The 21,870-nt window shown below is 30.5% G+C and overlaps 1 protein-coding gene across 2 annotated transcripts in view; it reads right to left on the bottom strand.

The window, feature by feature from the left end:
- LOC108557663 (cAMP-specific 3',5'-cyclic phosphodiesterase) overlaps positions 1 to 21,870 on the bottom strand; it is a 138,645-nt gene that overhangs the window by 113,089 nt on the left and 3,686 nt on the right. For both annotated transcript variants that reach the window (XM_017914268.1, XM_017914269.1), the window contains exon 2: positions 7,027 to 7,788. In XM_017914268.1, the coding sequence (XP_017769757.1) occupies positions 7,027 to 7,778 (752 nt within the window). In that variant the 5' untranslated portion in view covers positions 7,779 to 7,788. The remainder of the gene's footprint in view (positions 1 to 7,026; positions 7,789 to 21,870) is intronic.

Below are 21,870 nucleotides of genomic sequence, written 5' to 3'. Positions count from 1 at the left end.
TATAACTGTGACTGGTAAGAGGCGTCGACAGGACGTAACTAAGTGTAGTGAGGCTCTTTCTTCATATTGCGAAGAAATGAATATATGACGAATAGTGTGGTTTGATGTCACATGATAGTATGAGTCATAGGTAACTGTCAATAACAAAAAAAATACAAAATGTTTGTTAAAAAATAGATTGTAAATATAAGTGGATGTTAAATAACAAACCAGCTGTCAATTTTTACTAACTGTTATATATAGATGACAGCACAGTGTATATTAACTGTCACTTTCATATCAGTTTGTGCGACTGACAGATATTTATGTCATGTTATGACTGCTTATATGACGAATAGAGTGGATTGATTATGTTGCATCCAGAGTATGCATGATATTAAATATAAGTATCTATCAATAACAACGTGAAAATTTGCAGAATGTTTGTTAGAAAATAGATTGTAAGTATAAGTGGATGTTAAATAACAAACCGGCTGTCAAAATTACTAACTGTTATATGACAGATGACAATACAGTGTACAATTTTAACTGTCACTTTCATATCAGATTGTGCGACTGACAGATATTTATGTCATGTTATGACTGCTTATATGGTGAATAGTGTGGTTTGTAATTAAGTTGCATCCCCATATGAGACAGGCATTTATAAAAAGGATGTCAAAAAAACATGTGTCAGTTTTACCAACTGTTATAACATGATAGCTAAGTGTACAATTGGAATTGTGAGTTCAATATTAGTTTGTACAACTGAGATACATTTATGTCTTGTATTATATATTATATAATATAAACTAACACTATATTTAATAACTTAAAATAAATAATAATAATGTAGTATAATAAACTACAAAAAAATTGCTGCCTATAAACTAAAACCGCAGAACAAATGCATATAGTACTATTAAATAATGATCGTTTACATCGAATTTGGCAACAGCATTTTGTGTATGCATAAATAATTCGTGAGTGCGACCGGAGATAAATGTAACAATGCCCAATGGTATTCTTATGAGCCAATAAATTAAAATTACAACATTTACGACTGAAACCATATATACATGCATATACGAGTGTACTCACTTTTCCCCTTTTTGTTGTAATTCGGGCTTTAACGACGCCACTGAGATTTTATTACAAAACCGTGCAATAAAAACCGAATTATTTGCACATTCTCTTCTCACGTTTGCTTAAGGATAATTCAACGTAGGCATTTTTTGCTTTATACATTTACTCATGTGCATAGTAAAATTAATAATAATTATACAGTTTATTTGTATTTTCAATCAATGTTTTTCTTCTAAAATTATTAATTTTAATAAAAATCAAATAATATTTTTTATTTATCGAAGTCGAAAATTTATTGATTTTTTCATCACAAAAAGACGTGATTTTTTCTTTGACATTTGTAAGAACAAAAGAAAAATTAAATTTCTATGAAAATTATATTCGGTGAAAATAAATATAGTCTTAAAAGGAATACAATAATTTTGATGACGTGTTTTTACGTCTTTCAACGATTGGCCAAAAAAAATATAGCTAAACTTGTACAAATGGATCTAAACTAAAATAAACGTAAATTCTTGGCACGCTCACACCTTGTCTTTGCGTGTTCAAATTTTGAAAAAAAAAATCCACTAAAACCTATCTAATAATGTTATATGATTATGAAGTACAATCAGTAAACACTGAAAAATTAATAATATAATTTTAGTATTGTTTTTTTTTATAAAAGTTAATAATAACGTTTACAGTTTTTTTCCTATTTATATTATTATATTTAATGTGGAAAGTCGAAAGTGAAAAATAATGTAAAGAAATAACAATTAATTAGAATATTTTTTTAATTAACAAAATAATTCATTTGACATGCTAATCTTTCAAGAAAAATAAAAAAAAATTCTTCAAATTCTCACACATTGTTAGATAGATTCTTTTTCTTATACATTTCATCATAATTGTATATAAAAAAATCTAAAAGAAGACAAATCTGTTTTTAGTTATAGCATAAATTTTTATGTTGAATTTAAAAAAAATGTTGAAAGTATTTAGTAATATTTATCAGTGATCATGAAACCGATATGTACATTTGTGGTTTGTAATAGATAGCTTAAATTAATGTATTTTCGAAATTCCATTCTCTTATTTCAAAATAATATTCTTTTTTATCGTACATCACTAACTTATTGATTAAAATTCTAATATTAATCAAGGTCATTTATATTTTTTAGACAAATATACATAGTTTAAACTTTTATCATATAAAATTAAGATATAAGATATTTTTTTTAATTTTAGGTTCTAAAGAAGTCAGCTGACATTGAAGCTAAACTGACAGCTATCATAATGCATATTCATAGGTACGTCTGATTATAATTTATGTGTCAAGTCTTGTACAAAACTCATTTATTGATTAACCCTTGCGAATCAGCAACATGATTAGTTTTTAAATTTGTTGTTGATGATTCACACCACTGCTTATAATGGATAGATTAAGATAAATTCCCATAATAGGGTTTGTCTTTATCAGTTTAAATTCAAAACATAACTTTCAAATATTTAAATGTCTACTTTGGAAGATTTATAATACTGGTATTCAAATGAAAGCATACTTCAAAATAGAAACTAAACTGACAGCTGTCATATATACAGAGTAATTGGTATGCTTGATTGTCATTTATTTGTCAAGTCACGTACAGTAATAAGCCAATAAACATCTATATGAGGAAGTAAATAATCGTACGTGACGTAATTCCAAAGCGCAATATTCAATTAAGAAGTATTTTCATTTGAATAATAGAATGTTTTGCCGGGAATACAATAAGTCTTTGACATTTTGAAAGAATGCAATATCGCTTGCGTCTCTTCGTATTCCGTTATTAAATTCAGACAATGCTTCCACGCATTAATTCCACCCGTACTTAGTTTGTCGTCTCTTAAATTATGCTCAATATATATGTTATTCGAAAGTTTGCAAATGTACGCGACAATTTTTTTTTTCATAAAACTTTTGCAAAAAAATATGCACTTGGGAAATTACAATTAAAACCGGAATAGGGGACGCATTTACTATTTTATATATATATACGTATGCATTATATAATATATTCTGATGACGCAATTCTCGGTAAAGTACGTTGGAAAGGCGCCAGAGGCCGTAAATTCTGTACGTAACGTATGTGACCGTATCGGACCTTCTCACAAATGGTAAGAACACGGCTTTACGCGAGCGGCCATCAATCCTGAGGACTGCTTTTCATCCTTGCCACCTGCGTGAGGAAAAACTGACACGAATCCGGTTATCTTTGATAATGCATACAGAAAAGCGAAGCAATGATAACTTCTGGGGCCTACATCAAAGGCGCTCTGCATTATGCATGGACTTCCGCTTCCGACGTCACTCGATTTCCATTGTCGAGTGTATTTGAAACGCGAATCGCGTATTTCCATATCGGCGATGTTAAGTCGCAGGTGCATATACTCACTCAAGTTTAACTAAACTGCGGTTAAGCGAATTCGCTACTTACCTGAAACAGAAAGAGAAATAACGTTTTAGATTAATTAATTCGCTCGGATTAGCGGCGCATTTATGGTGGATGCGGCGGGTACAAAGTTCTTCAATTAATATTAGTCACGTGCGAAATACGAGTTTGCAATTTGTTGCGAAATAGAATAATATTCAACAATATTTGATTTTGATTAAACATATTATATATATATACATATTCCATCAAATTTAATGCAAGACCCTTCGCCGCGAGCGCACAACGTAATTATATTACGTACATTAGGGAAGGCAGGAAGTACATTCAATCTAGGGCAGAGAATAAAATTTCCCTTATGGTTGTTGGGGATTTCGTCAGCTGCAAATATCGAGTATGAAAAGGAACCCCCGGGGCGCGGTTTGCTCCTCTCCTCTTCCACCATCGTACTCTCATTCACAACATGTCAGGACAATTCTTTCTCTCTTTTTCCGAAATAAAAATCCTCTTTGAAGGAATACCGCATCGGGGAAATATAATCTGACCCCAGACAGAAATTGGTGTGGATTCTTCCGCCTCGAAAGATCGAGAACTCTCTGAAAGAGGAGAGTGCAAATAATTTGTGAAAGCTACTCTCGGCGCGAATTATTCGAAATCTACTCCAAAGATTAAAAAAAAACATTTATTTGCATTTAACGTTTAATTCGTGGAATTGAAATTGCGTAATTTGCAATTTTGTATGAATGGGATATAAAGCATGTTTATTACTATTGCCGTTTGATCAAAGGGGCGATTTAACATAAATAATTACGTTTCATTATATATAAATAATATTATAGAGAATTTCATTAATTGAGCTTTATTTATATATATTTTATTTAGAAAAAAACTTGAACGCAATGTTTCATATTTCATATTTTTATAGGCGTTTTCCATTTACCATTCGATGCAATAAAACAAATATGACATCGAAAATCAATACAAATATGTTATGTAAAGCGCACACCGCATACACGGAAAAATGCGGAAAACGGAATTAACGCTATTTCATAAATGAAAAACCATTTACTGTCACCGTTACTATCTTTTTTTTTATTATTTTCTCCCCCTTTCACATTGTATTTCGTCATTCCCAGGTAAATAATTTATTAAAAGATGAAAGACAAATGATCAATAGACTTTCCAATAGTTTTAATGATTCAATTTATAGCAATTAAAGTGCAACAAGAGCGACGTACACGGGCCCACGAGGTGAGGGGACCAATAGTATGCAGAAAGTAAGTTGTTTTCTTAATGTAGACTGTTGAAAACTAAGATAAAAACTTTTCATATGGCCCCAAATTAAATTTTGATGGGGCCCTCAATTTCAAATTTGCTTAACTGTAAATAAATATTTATCTTGGGTCCATTAAAATTTGTAATTTACTAAGACCTCCAAATAATAATTTGCATTCTGCACACAAATTTAATCAAAGTGTTAAAAGATTTGTCTGGTAGCCAAACTTCATGTAGGTTTGCTTATATAAACTCAATTGTTTTTTAATTACCGACACTTTAAAACTAATATAAAACTTATCGTGTAACACCAAATTTTCCTGAGTCCTCTAAATAATAGGTTTTCCTTAGGTCCACAAATTCAATCGAATGGTCTATTAAGGTAGACAGAGTCTACAAAGTAATCGTTTTTTCTGTGGCCCTAAATAGAAATTTAAAGGGTCCCTCAAATTGAAAATGTTCTTAGTCCTCCAAATAATAATTTGCTTTCAATTCACAATTTCAATCTAAGAGTCCATACACTTTTACATTTGTGTCCATCAAATAAAAAATATCATGTGACCCCAAATTCAAATTTGATGGGGCCCTCACAAATTCAATCAAAGTTCCCATAAACTTTGCTCGCACACGGACCCAGTAATCTACTTCTTGTTACATCATTCTTAAAAAATATTTATCTTTGTCTGGATTTTACTCCGTATTTTGCCTATGCACAATTTCTCCAGTTTCCACTTCTGACATTTTTGTTTTTTTTTGTTTGTTATCCTTTCATTATTTTATGTATTTCCAAAACTTATAACAATTTTTATTTTCATTTTTTTTGACGCGATTTTCATTCGAGTAAAAAAAATCCACGCGTAGCCGAAAATCGCGTAAATTTAGGAACGCCTGCATTTTTTTTCATGTTTTTATTAATCCTACTTTGAGTTAAAGTGAAATCGACCTAAAACTTTCTGCTCAGCAAAAAATATGATTATTCTCTGTAAATTATGAATTGTAATAGAAAATAATTGAATTCTCGAAACAACAGCAAAATTATGTTTCAATTGTATAGTTACATCGCAGAGGTTGTACAATAGGTTCTGATTTGAATGTCTGATAATAATAATAGTTTTGTGACCCGTGTGCACATGTCGGTTATCATTCGATATACGCAATAACATAGATACAAAGGATGGATGTTATATTATTCGAGGAGATATGCCATGTCCATTGCACATTCAATATTAATGTCTATCAGAGAATTTCCGTAAACACTCTAATTAAAGTAATTAATATACGCATTGTATTGACGTTCGTATTAGTCATCGTAATATTTTTTAATATCATGCTATACGTGAATTTTCTTTGTTTCGTTTTGTTATGTAAGCTATAACATATTGAATATCATTCTTCACTGAAATTAAGTATATTTACCTTATGTTAGTTGTGTCTAATTGAACCCCTTTTTTTTGCGAAATATAAAGACTTGAGACAAACTTTTTATTTTCACATGAAGTTAGAGCAATATATTTCAATGAGTCTTATAAATTAATAAAAGTACAAATTATATTAAGACCTTTAACATCGTGAATTTCATTCTTAAATAAAATTTTACTCAAATCAAGTGGATTATCCTTTTATAAAGTTGTGTCCAATTGAATCACGTATTTTGCAAATGGTAAAGACTTGAGACAAACTTTATATATTCATGAGAAGTTAGATCAGTTAATCTTATAAATTAGAAAAATTACAAATAACATTACGAAGTAGAAGAAATTATACTTTAGAAAATAAACTGGATTTTCTTTATTTAATTTGTGTCCAATTGAACTAGGCTTTTAAATATATTTGAGATAAACGTTTTATTTTCATATAACAAAAGCTTTCATTTTAAGATGTAGAAAAATAAAAATATGATCATAGAGAAAATTTCAGTGAAATTAAGTGGATTTTCTTATTATACGGTGTGTCCAATTGATTCAGATTTTACAAAAGCTGGAGATTTGATACATTTCATATTTTTATATAAAGTTGGATTAATTTCGTCTCACTAAATTTTAACATTGAGAAGACTACCAATGACTGTAAGGTTATTCTTTAGGAAATATAGATGTGTTTGATTTGTGTTTGTGATTCATCTAACACGTATTATTTAATTGATTTAATTAATTAATAATTGTAAAGTTTATTATGTCGTTTAATAAATAATGATTGATTCATTAATTACCATCGATTTGAGGAAGTGCGAAAGATATGTATGTTGTGTGTCTTCATTTTAATGGAAACTTACTCGAATCCTTCAGAGAAAACATCGCTGATTTCGGAGTCGCTTCGTGGTAGGATGAGCTTAGGCAACATGATCTTTCTCCTGCGAGTCTTGGAGCTTAACGTGAGATGCATAAGATCTGGAGCACGTAGCGGAGAGTGCGGCGATAATATTGTGAGTTTCCTATCGCCAGGACTCAACGAGAGGTAACCTGCAGGAGGCGGAAGACTCAGATGTTGAGGCACACGACCCGACCACAGACCTCTTCGCCTTTCCGCGCTTATCGTCTCCTCGGAGGCGCCCATGGATATAAGCGAACCTTCGCCGCTGACTGCGTGCCTCTTCAGTCTGGACTCCCTGGATTCGAGACACTCAACACTCTCCGACATGAAGCGCCGCACGTCGCGTTCGCTTCCTGTGGACAGGAAACTGCGGGAGGTTGTCCGCAAACTTTCCATGCTTCTGGCAGCCTCCGTGCGGATTCCCGTAGACAGGAATTGCCCCTTCGGCTCGTAATCCTCTTGGGAGGAACTGGAATGCGGCGATTTGCTCAGCAGCGAGTAATGCGGCGACGCTCTCGTAGACGTCGACTCTTCGCTCTCCAAAGAGTCGCCGCTCGCTTGGTGCGTCACTATCTGGCATTTTGGTATGTGCCCCAGGTGTTCACCAAGGATAAATGAGGACGTCCTCGATACAGACACATTCTGCTGGGTCAGCGTCACCGTCGAAGATGCCTTCGACAGGCTCTGGGTGGTCTCCTCGTCATCCTCTTCCATTATTCTCTAACTAGAAATGGTATTCCAAATCACAAAACCATTCCACACACTATCTGAGACCAAAGTTACGCATCGTTTCCATTCGGTAATCACCTTTTTCATTTATAATCTTTAATACTTTATCAGTGGGATTAGGAACAAATCTCAGTGGCGATAATTTAATCACCAATTTTTATTGTTTAATTACAAATAAGTCTTATCATATCAAAACCACTAGTGATATTAATAAATTAAATAAGTGTAAAATAGATAAATTCACAAATGTAAAAATTCACATTCTATTTCAGTGTCACTCAATAAATATATCAATCAATAATAATTGCAATTTTTGATAAATATTTATGTCAATTCAATTAAAAAAAAGTATCAAATTATTCGAATTTATACAAAATGTGGGAAAATATTTTGTTTAGTTCCTATGATTTTTTATTGAAGAAGTTGTTATTAAAATAAAACAAATGATTTTCAAATAAGAATGTTTACCATTAAATAATACCAAAAAGCTATAAATCTGTACCAAATATAGATGGCATTAAAATGAATTCGAACATTTATTGAGGTCAAGTTGACTGATTTTGTTAAAGCTTATTCATGAAGTTGAGGACGCTATAATCTATTGAAAACTTAAGGATTTACATTTTTTTTTAAGTGCAAACATTGTTTATCATTTTCATATGTCTTTTTTACCTCCCATTTTCAGCACCTATCGACCCTACTACTTAGCGAGATGAACGATCGAAGTGTCGAGACAAGTTCTCTTTACAATTTGAATAAAGGCAATTTGTATCTGTTAAATGTGACATAAACGATGTAGACCTAAAGACGTACTTTATATTTGAAGCTTTACTTGTCTACTATATTATTAATGCTACATACACGTAAAATAAGATATCAATTTACTTGTTATTTTTTTTTTATATATTATATAATTATTTTAATACATTCTTCTGTTTATGTAATATTTAGAGAATATTTGATTATTTTTGAAAATTTAAATATTACTGATCTGATTTAGCTCTTTTAAAATGTTTCTAATGCAACAAAATTGTTCAATAAGTCTGGATTTATAATTGATAAAACAAAAAAATAGTTTACATTTGTTTTTATATCTAAAATATCAGTTTGTTTTCCAATCGAGTCTGTTTTTATCGGATTTGATTTTGTACTTTCCTCGATTAGACCGGAATATTGGCTCGCACTATGCGATTATTTGTACAATTTTAATAAATATGATAAAATGATATAATACAAACGTTTTTATTCTAATGATCTCATCGAATATTTTCTTAAAAAAAAAGATTCAATGTTTGTTTGGAAAAAAGAATTCAAAACGTCATTTAAAACGCATTAGTGTAACTTAACGACAAAACCATCCAACTCATCCGTACTTCGATAGAACCGGAAGAATCGAAAATTACAGTTTCGTCAATAAAAACAAAAAAGAATGAACGTTTCCCCTCATGACAAGAAAATCATTCGTCGGAATTTTTAGTGAACGTTTATTCCCCCGGAAATTAACGTACAACAGAGCAATTTCCGGCACGAAATCATCAATGTTTCTATGTTATTTCCCATTTTTTTTTCTGTTTCTCAATTGTAGTTTTATTTGAAGAAATCGCGCGTGCATCTTTACGCTTTTTCGAACCGTCGGAAAGTTTTACTAAAGGATTTCTTAACCGAAGGCACGAATTTAATTAAAAAAAAAACTTTAAAGATTATGAAAGTATTCCATAGAAGTTAAACTTGTAAAGTTCATTTTCTATAAAGAAAACTTAAAAAAAAAAAAAATATAATCCAACATAATTAGTACAGTAACTAAAAGCGTTGAACGAAGTCATTTTATCATACAATAAATAGGAAGAAGCTCTAAACAAGGTAACACTGACTTTGTTAAAGCTTTTCGATGAAGTCGAGGACGCTATAATCTGTGATAATCTTCTTCCCTCCCATTTTCAGTACCAATCGAAACTACTACTTAGCTAGATGAACGATCGAAGTGTCGAGACTTCGTTTAGAGGTTAGAATGCGTTTCTAGACACCAAACGCTAAACGAAACAGCGTTAATCGTAGTCATTTTATTATATAATAACACCTCTCTCAAAAAGTTCGTACGATGGCATATAGATGGCGCCTCTATCGACAAATCCATGATTTTTAGGAAATACCAACCTTCAGACGACGCCCGTCAAGTTGTCATGGCAATCTGACGTTTAATTCACTAGTTACAGTGGTTTTAGTGACGCTAGTTTTGTAATTTTTAAAACACTGGAAAAATCTGAATTTCGTGTGTTTATAGAACACTAATTAAATAGGAAGAATCTCTAAAACATGTCTTACTGTATGTCTATTATAATTTTATAATTTTATTTATATTAAATTTGAGTTACGACAATTTCGGCATACCTATACTAATTTGTTAATTGAATATCGAGAAGTGACTAATAAACTGAACTAAATATATTTATTATAAATAATTCGATGAGGGTATTTCCATGTATTCAATTTACGCATCACGTGCATTAGTGGTTACGATGAAAATTATAATAGACGTTAATTAAATAGTATCCGTGCCCTTCTGACCCCGGACGACGACGACGTGGAGATCGTTTCAATTAAGTCCGAACATTCGCATCCAATTATCGCTTTGCGCAAAGTCCTAGAGACGGAAGCGAAATGAATTTAATTAAAAACATTGAAAGTTTCGTTGATTAAAAGCGAGCACACATTGAAAGGACGTGAGTGTCTTTCCGAAGTGTTTTAATACTCGAAAATTCTGAAGCAATTTCGTGGCTTCAGATTAAACGTAAATGTATTTATGCAAATCGATTTTTAATTAAAGCAATTACAAGTCAATTTCGATTATAATTTGCGCATTGATTTCATTACCTACAATTTCGATTTCCGTTATCTAAATAACTCTAGGTAAATTTGAAGTTAATCTTTTGAATGCAGTTGAAAAGTTTTTAATTGGTTTGTATCACGTCATAACATAATTTCAATATGCTGCTAGTAATTACCATTAGCAATCAGGCCGCAGTGGAATTAGATCTGAAATTGGCTTTTGAAGGAAACTCCTCTGATCACGTGTGCTTCCTGTGCGTACGGTACATACTAATTAGAAGCCTACGAGCAACGAAAGCATTTGGCTCTAGTAAAGCCTCGAAAAAAAAAAACGGGGATTTGTTTACAGTGAGTTCCTTTGTTTTCTGCAGAATTGTAACAAAGCTTTGAACCGGATAATCCCTTTTATAGACTACCAGTTTTTGTAGCTAAAGGAATATTAAAGTATAATTTTGAAGCATTGGAAAAATCGCATTAAATTGATGATGAAATTGTTTGTATGCAACAAATCTTTGATTCTCATAATCCTTTTTGTCGTTTTTGTTGTTCCGAATAAAATATTACCAAATATTTTTTTTGAAGCATTTGAATAACAATGGAAATAAGCAATTTGATGATAAAATGCAGAATTTGCAACAAAATCTTTGATTCCATAATTACTATTTTTTTTATATCAAATGGAAATAAGTGGAAGTGCAATACCAACATAGTATTGCACTTTTTTTCAAATAAATAAATAAATAATAAAAGCTTGCTAAATTATCAAATCTTTCTACATGTAATAAATGAAGAGAATAATTAAAGCAATAATTTTGTAAAGTCAAAAATCCAATCATAATCTTCTTTATCATATATTTGTTCTCTTTCATAAAACATTTAATAATAGATTTAAAATATCTGAAAATTTTAATTGTTTTTAAATTAGTTTTTCAAAAAAAAAAGTTTTTTAACACTAAATGTATTTGTTAGAATAAAAAGATGTTAGTTCTTGATCTATGTTCACATCAAATTCCACCAGAGTTATTGTTTCTTTCATTAAATTATAAAATATTTTTCTATAAATAATTAGGATATAAATGATCCAATTAAAAATTGTTAAACTAATTTTCTTTTCTTTTTATTGGTTTTCGATTTAATATTTTTGTAAAGAATAAGAAGATCATTTGATTTGCAAAGTTTACTTTGTTTGTGTCGTTCTGAAAATGTATTTTATGATTGTTTTAATACAGGTAATCTTTTTGTACACTGAACTTTTTTTATTGCTTATGGAATATTAACATATAATAATTAATAGTTACTTTGTAATAAAGCTTTAGATAATCGGATAATCCTTTTCATAAACTATATTTTACTATACACTATAAAGTATTGGAATAACATTGTAATTGTAGCAATAAACGCAACACGCTGAAAATGTACGTATATGAAGAAAGCTTTGATACGGAAATTCTGAAATTAAACATTTTTATTGAAAATGGATTATATAACATGTAATATGTTTTCAAAGCATTTGAAATTTTACATAAAATTGATGATAAAATTGTTTCTATCATATAAATATGCATTTCTGTATCAAAGCTTTGGATAATCCTATTCATAATCTACCATTTTTACTATTACTATTTTACTATTTTTCTCAAGAATTACATACATTTAATGTTGAATTTGTATCTATTTACAAATGTTAATCCGAAAATTATTTCCTTTAAGCATCAATTTTTGTATATAATTCATATTTTTCTAAAGAATTAGAATTACAGAAATTTTACAACTTACGATGAAAAGAAATCATAAGAAGAAGAAATAAAAAGTGTTAATTTTTGACATATTTCTATAATAATTTTATTATTTCTATTTATCAAATTGAACTGAGTTGTTAATCAAAAAGTCATTACAAATATTCAATACAATATTGGAATAACATTATAACTAAAAAATCTAATTGATTCTGAGATTGATTTGATACTTTAATTTTCATAATTATTTTCACACATAAAAAGAATTTTTCGACTTGGGATTATTCGCATTTACAATTAACCAAAAATCAGAAATAAAAGCTGTACATTTTGATATATGTGTATACAAATTGTATTACTTGTTTATATGAATTTCGACTTATGACAATTTCAAGATACATCCGAAATTACAGTTCTAAACTAAGTCGTAAGTCGAGAAGTGATAAGCAATATTATATAAAGTATTGCAACAATATTAAGGTTGTTTTTATGGTTCTGAATATGCATGCTTCAATTCTCATAATTATTTTCACAAACAATAATTTTTCGACTTACGAACATTCGCTTTTACGAAGAAGAACAAAAATTATTAATTTTTAAATATATCTATAATCATTTTATAATTTTTTGTGTCATAATTGACTTACAACTATTTCGACTTCGTCATAAACCGAGACTAGTAATGTTCTACAACATTGGTATACAATTTTAAATAACAAATAAATTGTATTCTTATATGCTTTGTATGGTTCTTAATATGCTTTAATTCTCTTCACAAACTACAGTAACTTTTAGATTTGCAAGAATCGCATTTTCTCTGAAAAACATAAACAATCAGAAACAAAAGCTATTCATTTTGACATGTCTATAATAATTATATCAAATTACAACTTACAACTGTTTCGACTTACATTCAAAGTTGCAATACTGAACTCTGTCGTAAATCATGAAGTTACTAAAAGTATGGAATAAATGTTTGAATAACGAAACAAATTGATTCTGAAATTGTTTTTATAGTTCTGAATATGAGTTAAGTTATAAACCTTTTTTTCTTGTAGCATTGGAAAAGTCGCATCAAATTAATGCCGAGATTCCTATTATTGTAAAAACCTATTTATACATGAATGTTTGCGTCGGATTGGCATTCGGTCAATGTCGTGAAAATTTATTTATAAACGCGAATTGGTAAAACGTCCACCTCAAAAAAAACCAAATTCGATCCACCTGTAAGAAACTCACAGGTAGATCCAAGAAGACCTATACAGCGTCTTTCCCCTTTCTGCATATTTCAACAAACACTCCTTGTCAGGTCGAGCAAAGCCAGGGAAAAGCAGATATATCTTCGGATTATAATAAAATATTCCTCGCGCGAAGATCAAAAGAAATTTTGTCTAACCCAGTACACATGTTGCTTTTCTTTTCTTCGGTTGAAGAGAGAGAGAGAGAGAGAGACGTAAATAATCAAAAAAAACTGGCGAACAAAAATACATCCGCCCTTCGGAGGATGAAAAGATAAAACAAAAAAGCTAATGGCCCTTTTATTTCCAAGGAGTAATCCGACTGGGTACATTTTCGGCTGAAGACCGACTGAATTAGTGAAGCTTTTTCAACATGCTGAAGCCCCGCAGCTGCTGTTCAGCTATCCAAATAGATGACATTGTTAAGCCAGATCCTGGCCGACGTTTTAGTTTCTATTGTTTTGAGCTCAACCTTAATTTAAGTTACGATATTTAAAAAGAACTCCTCGTTATTTTCAACTCTATTCATAACAGTTTATGAATATTTATTGTTACCAATATACATATTCAAAAGAAATTAACACTAATTGGACAAAAAAAAGTAGTAGTAGTAAGAAATAAGTAGTTTTGTTAAATAAATATGTAACATTTGTGGCAATGAGATAATCACGATTATGTTGCTTATGGGTGACGTAAAATGGTGCGAAAATTGGATCAAATTGAACGTAATTCGGCGATTATCCAATCAGTTTGTAAAAAACGGAACAATCCCACTTGGCTCAATTTTAACATTGTTTTTTATTTATTTCTAAACATTTGGTTTCAACGTGTACAAAAATAAGTGGATTTTACTTTTTTTCTCGTAGAAGAAACCAATTAACGGTATAGCAAACTTCAGCTCCAAGGAAATCCAATTAAACTTGGGCAAGACGAGGAAAATGTTCAGGTACATAAAATAAACATAGACGAAGAGCGGAAAACCGCAAACGAACTAACGTCCATCTAACAGAAGAACCTTTCTCATGTTGTTGTTATTGCGCCGCAGACGTTGCATAAATATTTGTGTTGAAACCCATTACGGAATGAATTCATTTTGCATTCGATTATAGACATCTCATTTTTGTCATCTCAAGTCCACTTTTTGGTGTGTTACTGTTCAACTTTACGTAACCCACATTTTATGAAATGAAATCTGTAAATTACGTAAATATTATTTCACAAAAACTGCAATATAAATATTATGCTAACTGTACATACATCAAATTTGTAAATTACTTAAGTGCAACTTTATAAGAAACTTAGATATTTATTATTAAAGTTTGCACGTAGATTAACATCATAAGTTACGTAAGTTTTGCGTACCGTAAAGCTTTACGTAAGTGAAATTTGTAAAACACCTAAGTGTAACTTACTATGAAACTGCCATATTTATCATTATAATATGTATATGAGGTAACATCCCGAGTTACGCAAGTAAGCGTACCGTAAACCTTTAGGATTTAAAAAAAATAGGTATAACTTCATATGAAACTTCCATATTTATAATATGTACGTATGTGCAAAGTAAATATGAAGTACGTAGAGTAAGATCCCGAGTTACGTAACTTATGCGTACCGTAAACTTTAACACGAGTCATTTTTTTTTAATTACCTATGTGTATCTGTATACGAAACTGACATATTAATCATTATAGTATGCCTACCGTAAACCTTTACGTAAGTCGAATTTATTAATTACATAAGTGTAACTTTAAAATAATCTATAAAATTAATATTGTACAATAATAATATCTGAGTTACGTAAGCATTTCATTCCGTAAATCCTTACGTAAACTGAATTATGTAAATTACTTAAAGTATACATACCGTAAACCTTCACATAACTTAAAATTTACCCAAGTCGAATTTGCAAATGACTTAAATGTAACTTTATAAGAAGCTGTAATATTTTTTATTATTAGATTTGTGTATAACCTGAATTTTAAGTAAGTCATATTTCTAGCTTACGTTTGTGTAACTTCATAACAAACTGCAATACTTTATATCTAGAGAATTAAGTGAATTAGTCATACCGTAAACCAATACATAACCTGAATTTTACGCATGCCAAATGTCACGTCACCCGGAGGGTGTTAATGTAATTGTACGCGATTGAGGTCAAAAGTATTTCGTGAACAAGACCACTTATCTCCATGTTAACTGATGGATGTTACGGTTCTTATCAATATTTCGTTGTGAAAGTACGAGACATTGAATTACCACCTACTTCGGCTATCTTCCACCTGATAAATTATTCCTACCCCTGACCATTATCTCGCATCTCGAACGGCATAAAAAATATATACCCCGAAGATAAAACAAACATGCTATTTAACTTAATTTATAAGCGATCCTTATCCGAACCCCGAAAATTGTTCGATTCAAAACACGAACTGCCTCAAACTTAATCCATCCTACTAACAAAAACTAATTCCACCTAAAATTCGTTATCCTAACGAATATGCGAACCAATTTCATTCGCTTCGCATCGGAGTGAAACGCAGCACCAGTTCGATGTTCCGTGTAAAAATTGAACTGCATTAATCCAATTAAAAGTTGTTTTGTAGTGCTCCAACGGAACGTAGGTGTATGCAAGTGCTCCATATTTGAAAATTTGAAAGCCTTAGTTGCCTTTCAAATGCAAAACTAATTGAATCAAAATACGGACCATGCCTTTTTTATTTTCAAATGCTTCTTTTTTCATTTTCGCCCTTTTTTGCCGTTCGTTCGTTTATTTCAATTTTCAACCCTCTCTGTTTAATATTTACGTAATCCTCTCGTAACATCAGAACAGTTGCTAATTAACATTTCCGTTTCTAATTACCGCCGACGTTGTAATAATAATTAACATGGAGTAACCTTGGAAACGAACAGAAAACGTTCAAATCATACACGGAAAAATATATTTCTAAGTATTGTTTTTTTCCTCCTTTCAGAAAAATGATTTCTTTATTAAAAGAAAAGTTATATTTTTCATGTCGTTAATAATATATATTTCTATAGAATTTAGTTAGATTGAACAAAAAAATATATTGTTTCATATACATAGTACAGTGGGTGTTCGGTTAACGAACATAATCTGTCCAAAAACGATGTTCGTTAACCGAAAACTTTATATCACCAATAAGTTTAGATCCCGAAAGTAGAGTCAATTGATCGGTATGATGTTCTATGTAAGAAAATGTGTTTGTTATCCGAACATAGAAATCTTTAGAATTGTTCTCCGTGCAAACTGATTTTTTGTAAATTGAGCTATGAAAATAATCCTCAAAGTAATTAAAATTATAAATTAAGATACTTTTTTTTTGCAAAAATTAAATAATTTAAACATTACGTTTAAGGAAAAATGTACATTTTCTACCATCTTTTTTTATGTAAAAGCAAACTCAATATAATAATCACAGCTGATAAAATTACATATACAGAAGTGACGGATTTGAATCTCAATAAAAGAAATACATTGCAATCGATAAGCATAAAAAGGGGGGATTTCTATATAAATACAAAGAAAACATTGTGTTCGTAATTACAAAAAAAAATACATAAACATAGAAGTAGAAAAAGATCAATTTATTTATATTTTAAAAATTTTAATTATATAATAATTCAGGTACATTCCTAGTTCCAATAATATATCTTAATAACAATTATTCATACGTTTTTTCATATATTTATTCATTATAAATAAATTTTCATTACGTGTTGTTAATGAAATAGAATAACTGCTTTGAAAATACTTTTAGAAATGAAGACTTGTGCATGTTAATGCCAAGTAATTGATGCATTGTATACTTTTTTATTGTAATTATCGTAATTGTTCAGTTTTTAGAACGAATAAAACTTTCATTTACAAAACACGATACAGGTAAGTTCTATAGTCTAATAGTAAATGTAACCAAGCGAATTCGATTGAATAGAATGGCGCCGAAACAAAGGCGCGCAGGCCAAAAACGCGCAGTAATACAACCACGCCAAATACACGAGAATTTGTATGTATTTTTAAAATACAAACACTGCTCAACTGTTTTAACCTAATTCACAAGAGTGTATGTCGTTCGTGCATTTGTTGTTTTACAATGCGTTTTTCTTACTGAGCGCTTTCGTAAGCGCGCTTTTGACGAGTCACCGAATAGAACATAAAGAAACTAAAAGTTATAAATCAATAAATTCAAAATATTTTTTTTAGTAAATTAATTAATTAAGAGTAAATAACAAGTTAAATTAAAAGTTTGATAGAAAATTACTTAACGTAATTGCATTTTTTTTATTGTAAAGAGTATAATTTATTGAAGGAAATACAGAAAATATACATTGCGTATTTTGAAGATGGGAAGACTATAAATTATATTTATTATCATTAGAAAGTAGATTATTATAACAATAAAAACAACAATAGCTCGCATATTGCGGGTAATCGGTACTGCCGGACTATTTGAAACTGAATCAAAATTAAACAGCACAAAAAGACACTAGACTGTATAAAAGAAAAAATAAATGTACTAATTTTCAAACCGGAATAGTAAATAATCGAAGCAGAAGTATGCGAGGTATTGCTGTATATTGAAAACTATCTGTTAATAATTAAAAGTATTTTGAGAAAGGTATTGCAATTTTAATGACTAAGACAATAGAACAGTAATTTCTTCCATTTTACAATGAATCAATTGAAGAAAGAGGACTGCTCGACATTATTAACTATTCAGTAGTTGTATGGAACAAAGGTGCAGAGTTACGTGTTAGTTCCATCCAGAGCAGATGAAAAGAGAGCCAGAGCAACCATGGCTGCAATTTGATATTGCTGCGAACCGACACGAACCTGCACAATTTATATTCATTGTTTCGGAATTCGCTGCAAATCGATAATCGGATTCGACAAATTGCGTACCAATTCACTGAATTATTACAGGAAAAAAACGCTCGCTTTGATGGTTCATTTTAAAAATATACAAAATGCGTAGATTCTATACATTCTAATACAAAAAAGTCTGATATTTCTCTCCAGGCAATTTAATTAAATAAACAAAAATATTAAATAGAAGTGAACCTCCGGATTCACTTTTTGAACATTTCAAAGCGAACTAAATCTTAATTGCCAAAATATAAATAAATTCCAAAAAAAGTGTACATTAAAATTTTTGAATTTTTTAGTCCGGTTTCAAACAGTTGGCAGAATCGATTGCCCGCACTAAACGAGACATTACTGTATACATTTAATCGATTCTCGATTTACATTCCTTTCCAAAATTTTGGACAGTAGAAATAGTCGTAAGCCGAATTTCATACACTATATACAATAAGAAACACATGTACTTTTGTTCTATTCCGCAGCTTCGGGCGTAAGTGGAAATAGTCGTAAGTCAAATTTCTAATTTTCGTCGTAAGTGCGAATGTCGTATGTCGAAAAAATACTGTATAATTTATATTCAATGTTACGGAATTCGCTTCAAACCGACAATTCACTGAATTATTACAGAAAAAAAACGCGGTCGCTTTGATCATTAAATTCGAAAATATACAAACTGCGTAGATTCTATACATTCTAATACTCTTATTTCTCTCCAGGCAATTTTAAACGAATTGAAAAAAAAACTTTTTTTTAATCATAATGCATTTAAGATCAAAAGTGAACTGGTTTAATGGTGTCGAATGTAGTTGTTTTCCGTATACTTTATTTATTTATTTATTCGTAATCGGTTTTATTTTCGGTCGGGTGACGATAAATGCAAAAGGTCTGTTTCATAAGACCTCCAACTGCGGTCTCCTTCCTCTCTGTGCGTGTGTCGCGTAACGCTTGCCAAGCAGCTTAGCTTGGTGGTTTATTTTTTGAAAAATGTATTTATAAACATCTTTGCAGTCATTAGTACCGTGTTTTTCTGGTATTTGGGACATGCTCGATACTTACGAACATAGGAATGATGAAATCCTTTACAAAAGAAATCGTTTCGCTCCGACGAACAAATCTTTTTCAATACTCTACAATTCTATCCTCGCCGAACGCTCGATTGATTTCCAATATTGTTTTCAATCTGTTCGATGGACTTTTCCGCTGTGCGAATACCTACATTTCTTGTGTTAATCAATACGTTTCTTATGTTATCTACATTATAAACTTTGATGAATCAATTGAATTGTTATAAAGATCTATGATTAATGCATCTTCAAAGAAACGCATTAAAGTGCACATAGATCAGTGGAATGATGTAAGCTATTTTATAACGAGATGATTCTTGCAATCAATCAACTTATTGTTTGCTTATCAGTCTATTATTACACGTCATAATTCATGATTCAGAGTATAAATCACCACGCATAACAATCATTATAAACTTCTGTTTTTTTTTTAATTTAAGCTCAGTTACATTTTTCTTTTTATCAAAATGCATGATTCCAAGAATTAATCACAATGTATAACAATAGAGTATTGCTTTCCACAAAATTACTTCGTGAAAGAAAACTTCGTTTTCTGAGGTAAAATATACTAGAATTACGTTCCTTTGTAAAGAAAATGAAAACCTTTTTTTTTTCGAACAAAGAAAAGTTTTATTAAAAAAAAACAGTCAACTTACATACAAAGTGAAATCACATTTTAAAAAACAAATCTAAAATTTATTATTTGTGCAATAACAACTTTTCTTAAATCTGGATCTTTTTCACCAAAAAAAAAACTAAAACGTTATCTTTATAATTTTAAATATTGTCTTCATATTCCTTGTCTTTGCGTAACAAAAGAGCGCAGACAAAAACGCGGAGTAAAACAACCACGTCAAATACACGCTTGTTACTGCGCGTTTTTGTCGGCGCGCATTTGTCCTGCGCGCTTTTGTCGGGTCATCTATGTTTGCATCCATCATCTTTTACATTCAATAGATTTCTAACAAACTTTTCATCTCCACATACAAATCTATTAATTGGACAATTTCATTTCTAACTTCTTGGATGTTTTTTACTTCTTTTGGTAATAGTTACGGGTTTCGTTATTACAGGTAACATCTTGGTATACAAATTTTTTAATGTTAGATTCAAAGAATAAAATTTATATAATTTAACTAATAATTTTGAATATATTTAAAATTCACAGAAACAACATTTATGCATAAATAAATTATGTAAACTCATACATATAAATACAAACAATGTGAATTAAATAATTAATCAATTTTGTCACCAAATATGTAAATGCTTTATTTATTTCCATTAATAATTACATAATTTCCACAATTGCTTCGTAATTAAAATATTAAACATTGATCAGCAGAACGGATAAATTCGAATAATGTTTGCACAGGATCGGCGTTCTGCGTTCACACAGGAATCCCCTAATTGCTGAATGATTTCCAACCAACAAATTTTATGAAATTAACGCAGCGAAGTGAACTCTCGATCCTGGTTTTAATTAAACCCCGAATGCACGCGCACACGAATATTATAATATTTATGTATAGATGTGCTACGGATCAAACTGCAATTATAATTAAGCAAAGGGAAATTAACGTATTTGTGCATTAAATCACTTGAAATTCGCATTTGTTTGGTTAAAATCGATCATAGTTTCTGTATTGTTTGTTTCTTTTGTATGTTTATTTGTGGGAATCTGTTTTTAAAGGGAATCAATCACATTGCGCGTTTCTGCGCTGCTCGGAGCCAACTTTTCTGCAAATCCTTCAATCCTTTCGGCTGAAATCCGGCCAGATCGGGCGAGATACATTATTTATTTTTGAACTCTTTCGGTGCCAAGGCGGAACATGCAGCTGCTTTGCAATGCATTTCCGAAATACGATGATTTCACCGATTTTCTTTCACATTGATTTTTTTCACAAATGTGTATTATTATTAAATAGAAGTGAATCAATTTCAATACCTCGGTTTATACGGTTTTAGTCGTCCTCGATTAGTCCGGTTTCAAATCGATTGCTCGCAATAAGCGAGGTATTTTTGTATTGAATTGAATCAATCCGGATTCACTATAGTGAATTATTTTTCAGACATAAATGATCCATTTTGTCACTTTTTACAGTCTCTTTTTATAAGGTTTTAGAGTCCTCGATTAGTCCTGTTTCAAATCAATATCCCGCACTAAGCGAGGTATAGCTGTATATAATTTATTGCTTCTCAACTATCAGTCCGGATCCACTATAGGAAATTATTATTCAAACATAAATGATCCATTTTGTCACTTTTTACAGTCTCTCTTTATGCGATTTTAGAGTCATCGATTAGTCCGGTTTCAAACCGATTGCC

The sequence above is a fragment of the Nicrophorus vespilloides genome, unplaced genomic scaffold (genome assembly GCF_001412225.1).
Source record: "Nicrophorus vespilloides isolate i.1.1-1 unplaced genomic scaffold, Nicve_v1.0, whole genome shotgun sequence".
NCBI lineage: Eukaryota > Metazoa > Arthropoda > Insecta > Coleoptera > Silphidae > Nicrophorus > Nicrophorus vespilloides.
Note: the sequence above shows the minus strand (reverse complement) of the source record. Positions and strands in the feature narration are given on the sequence as shown.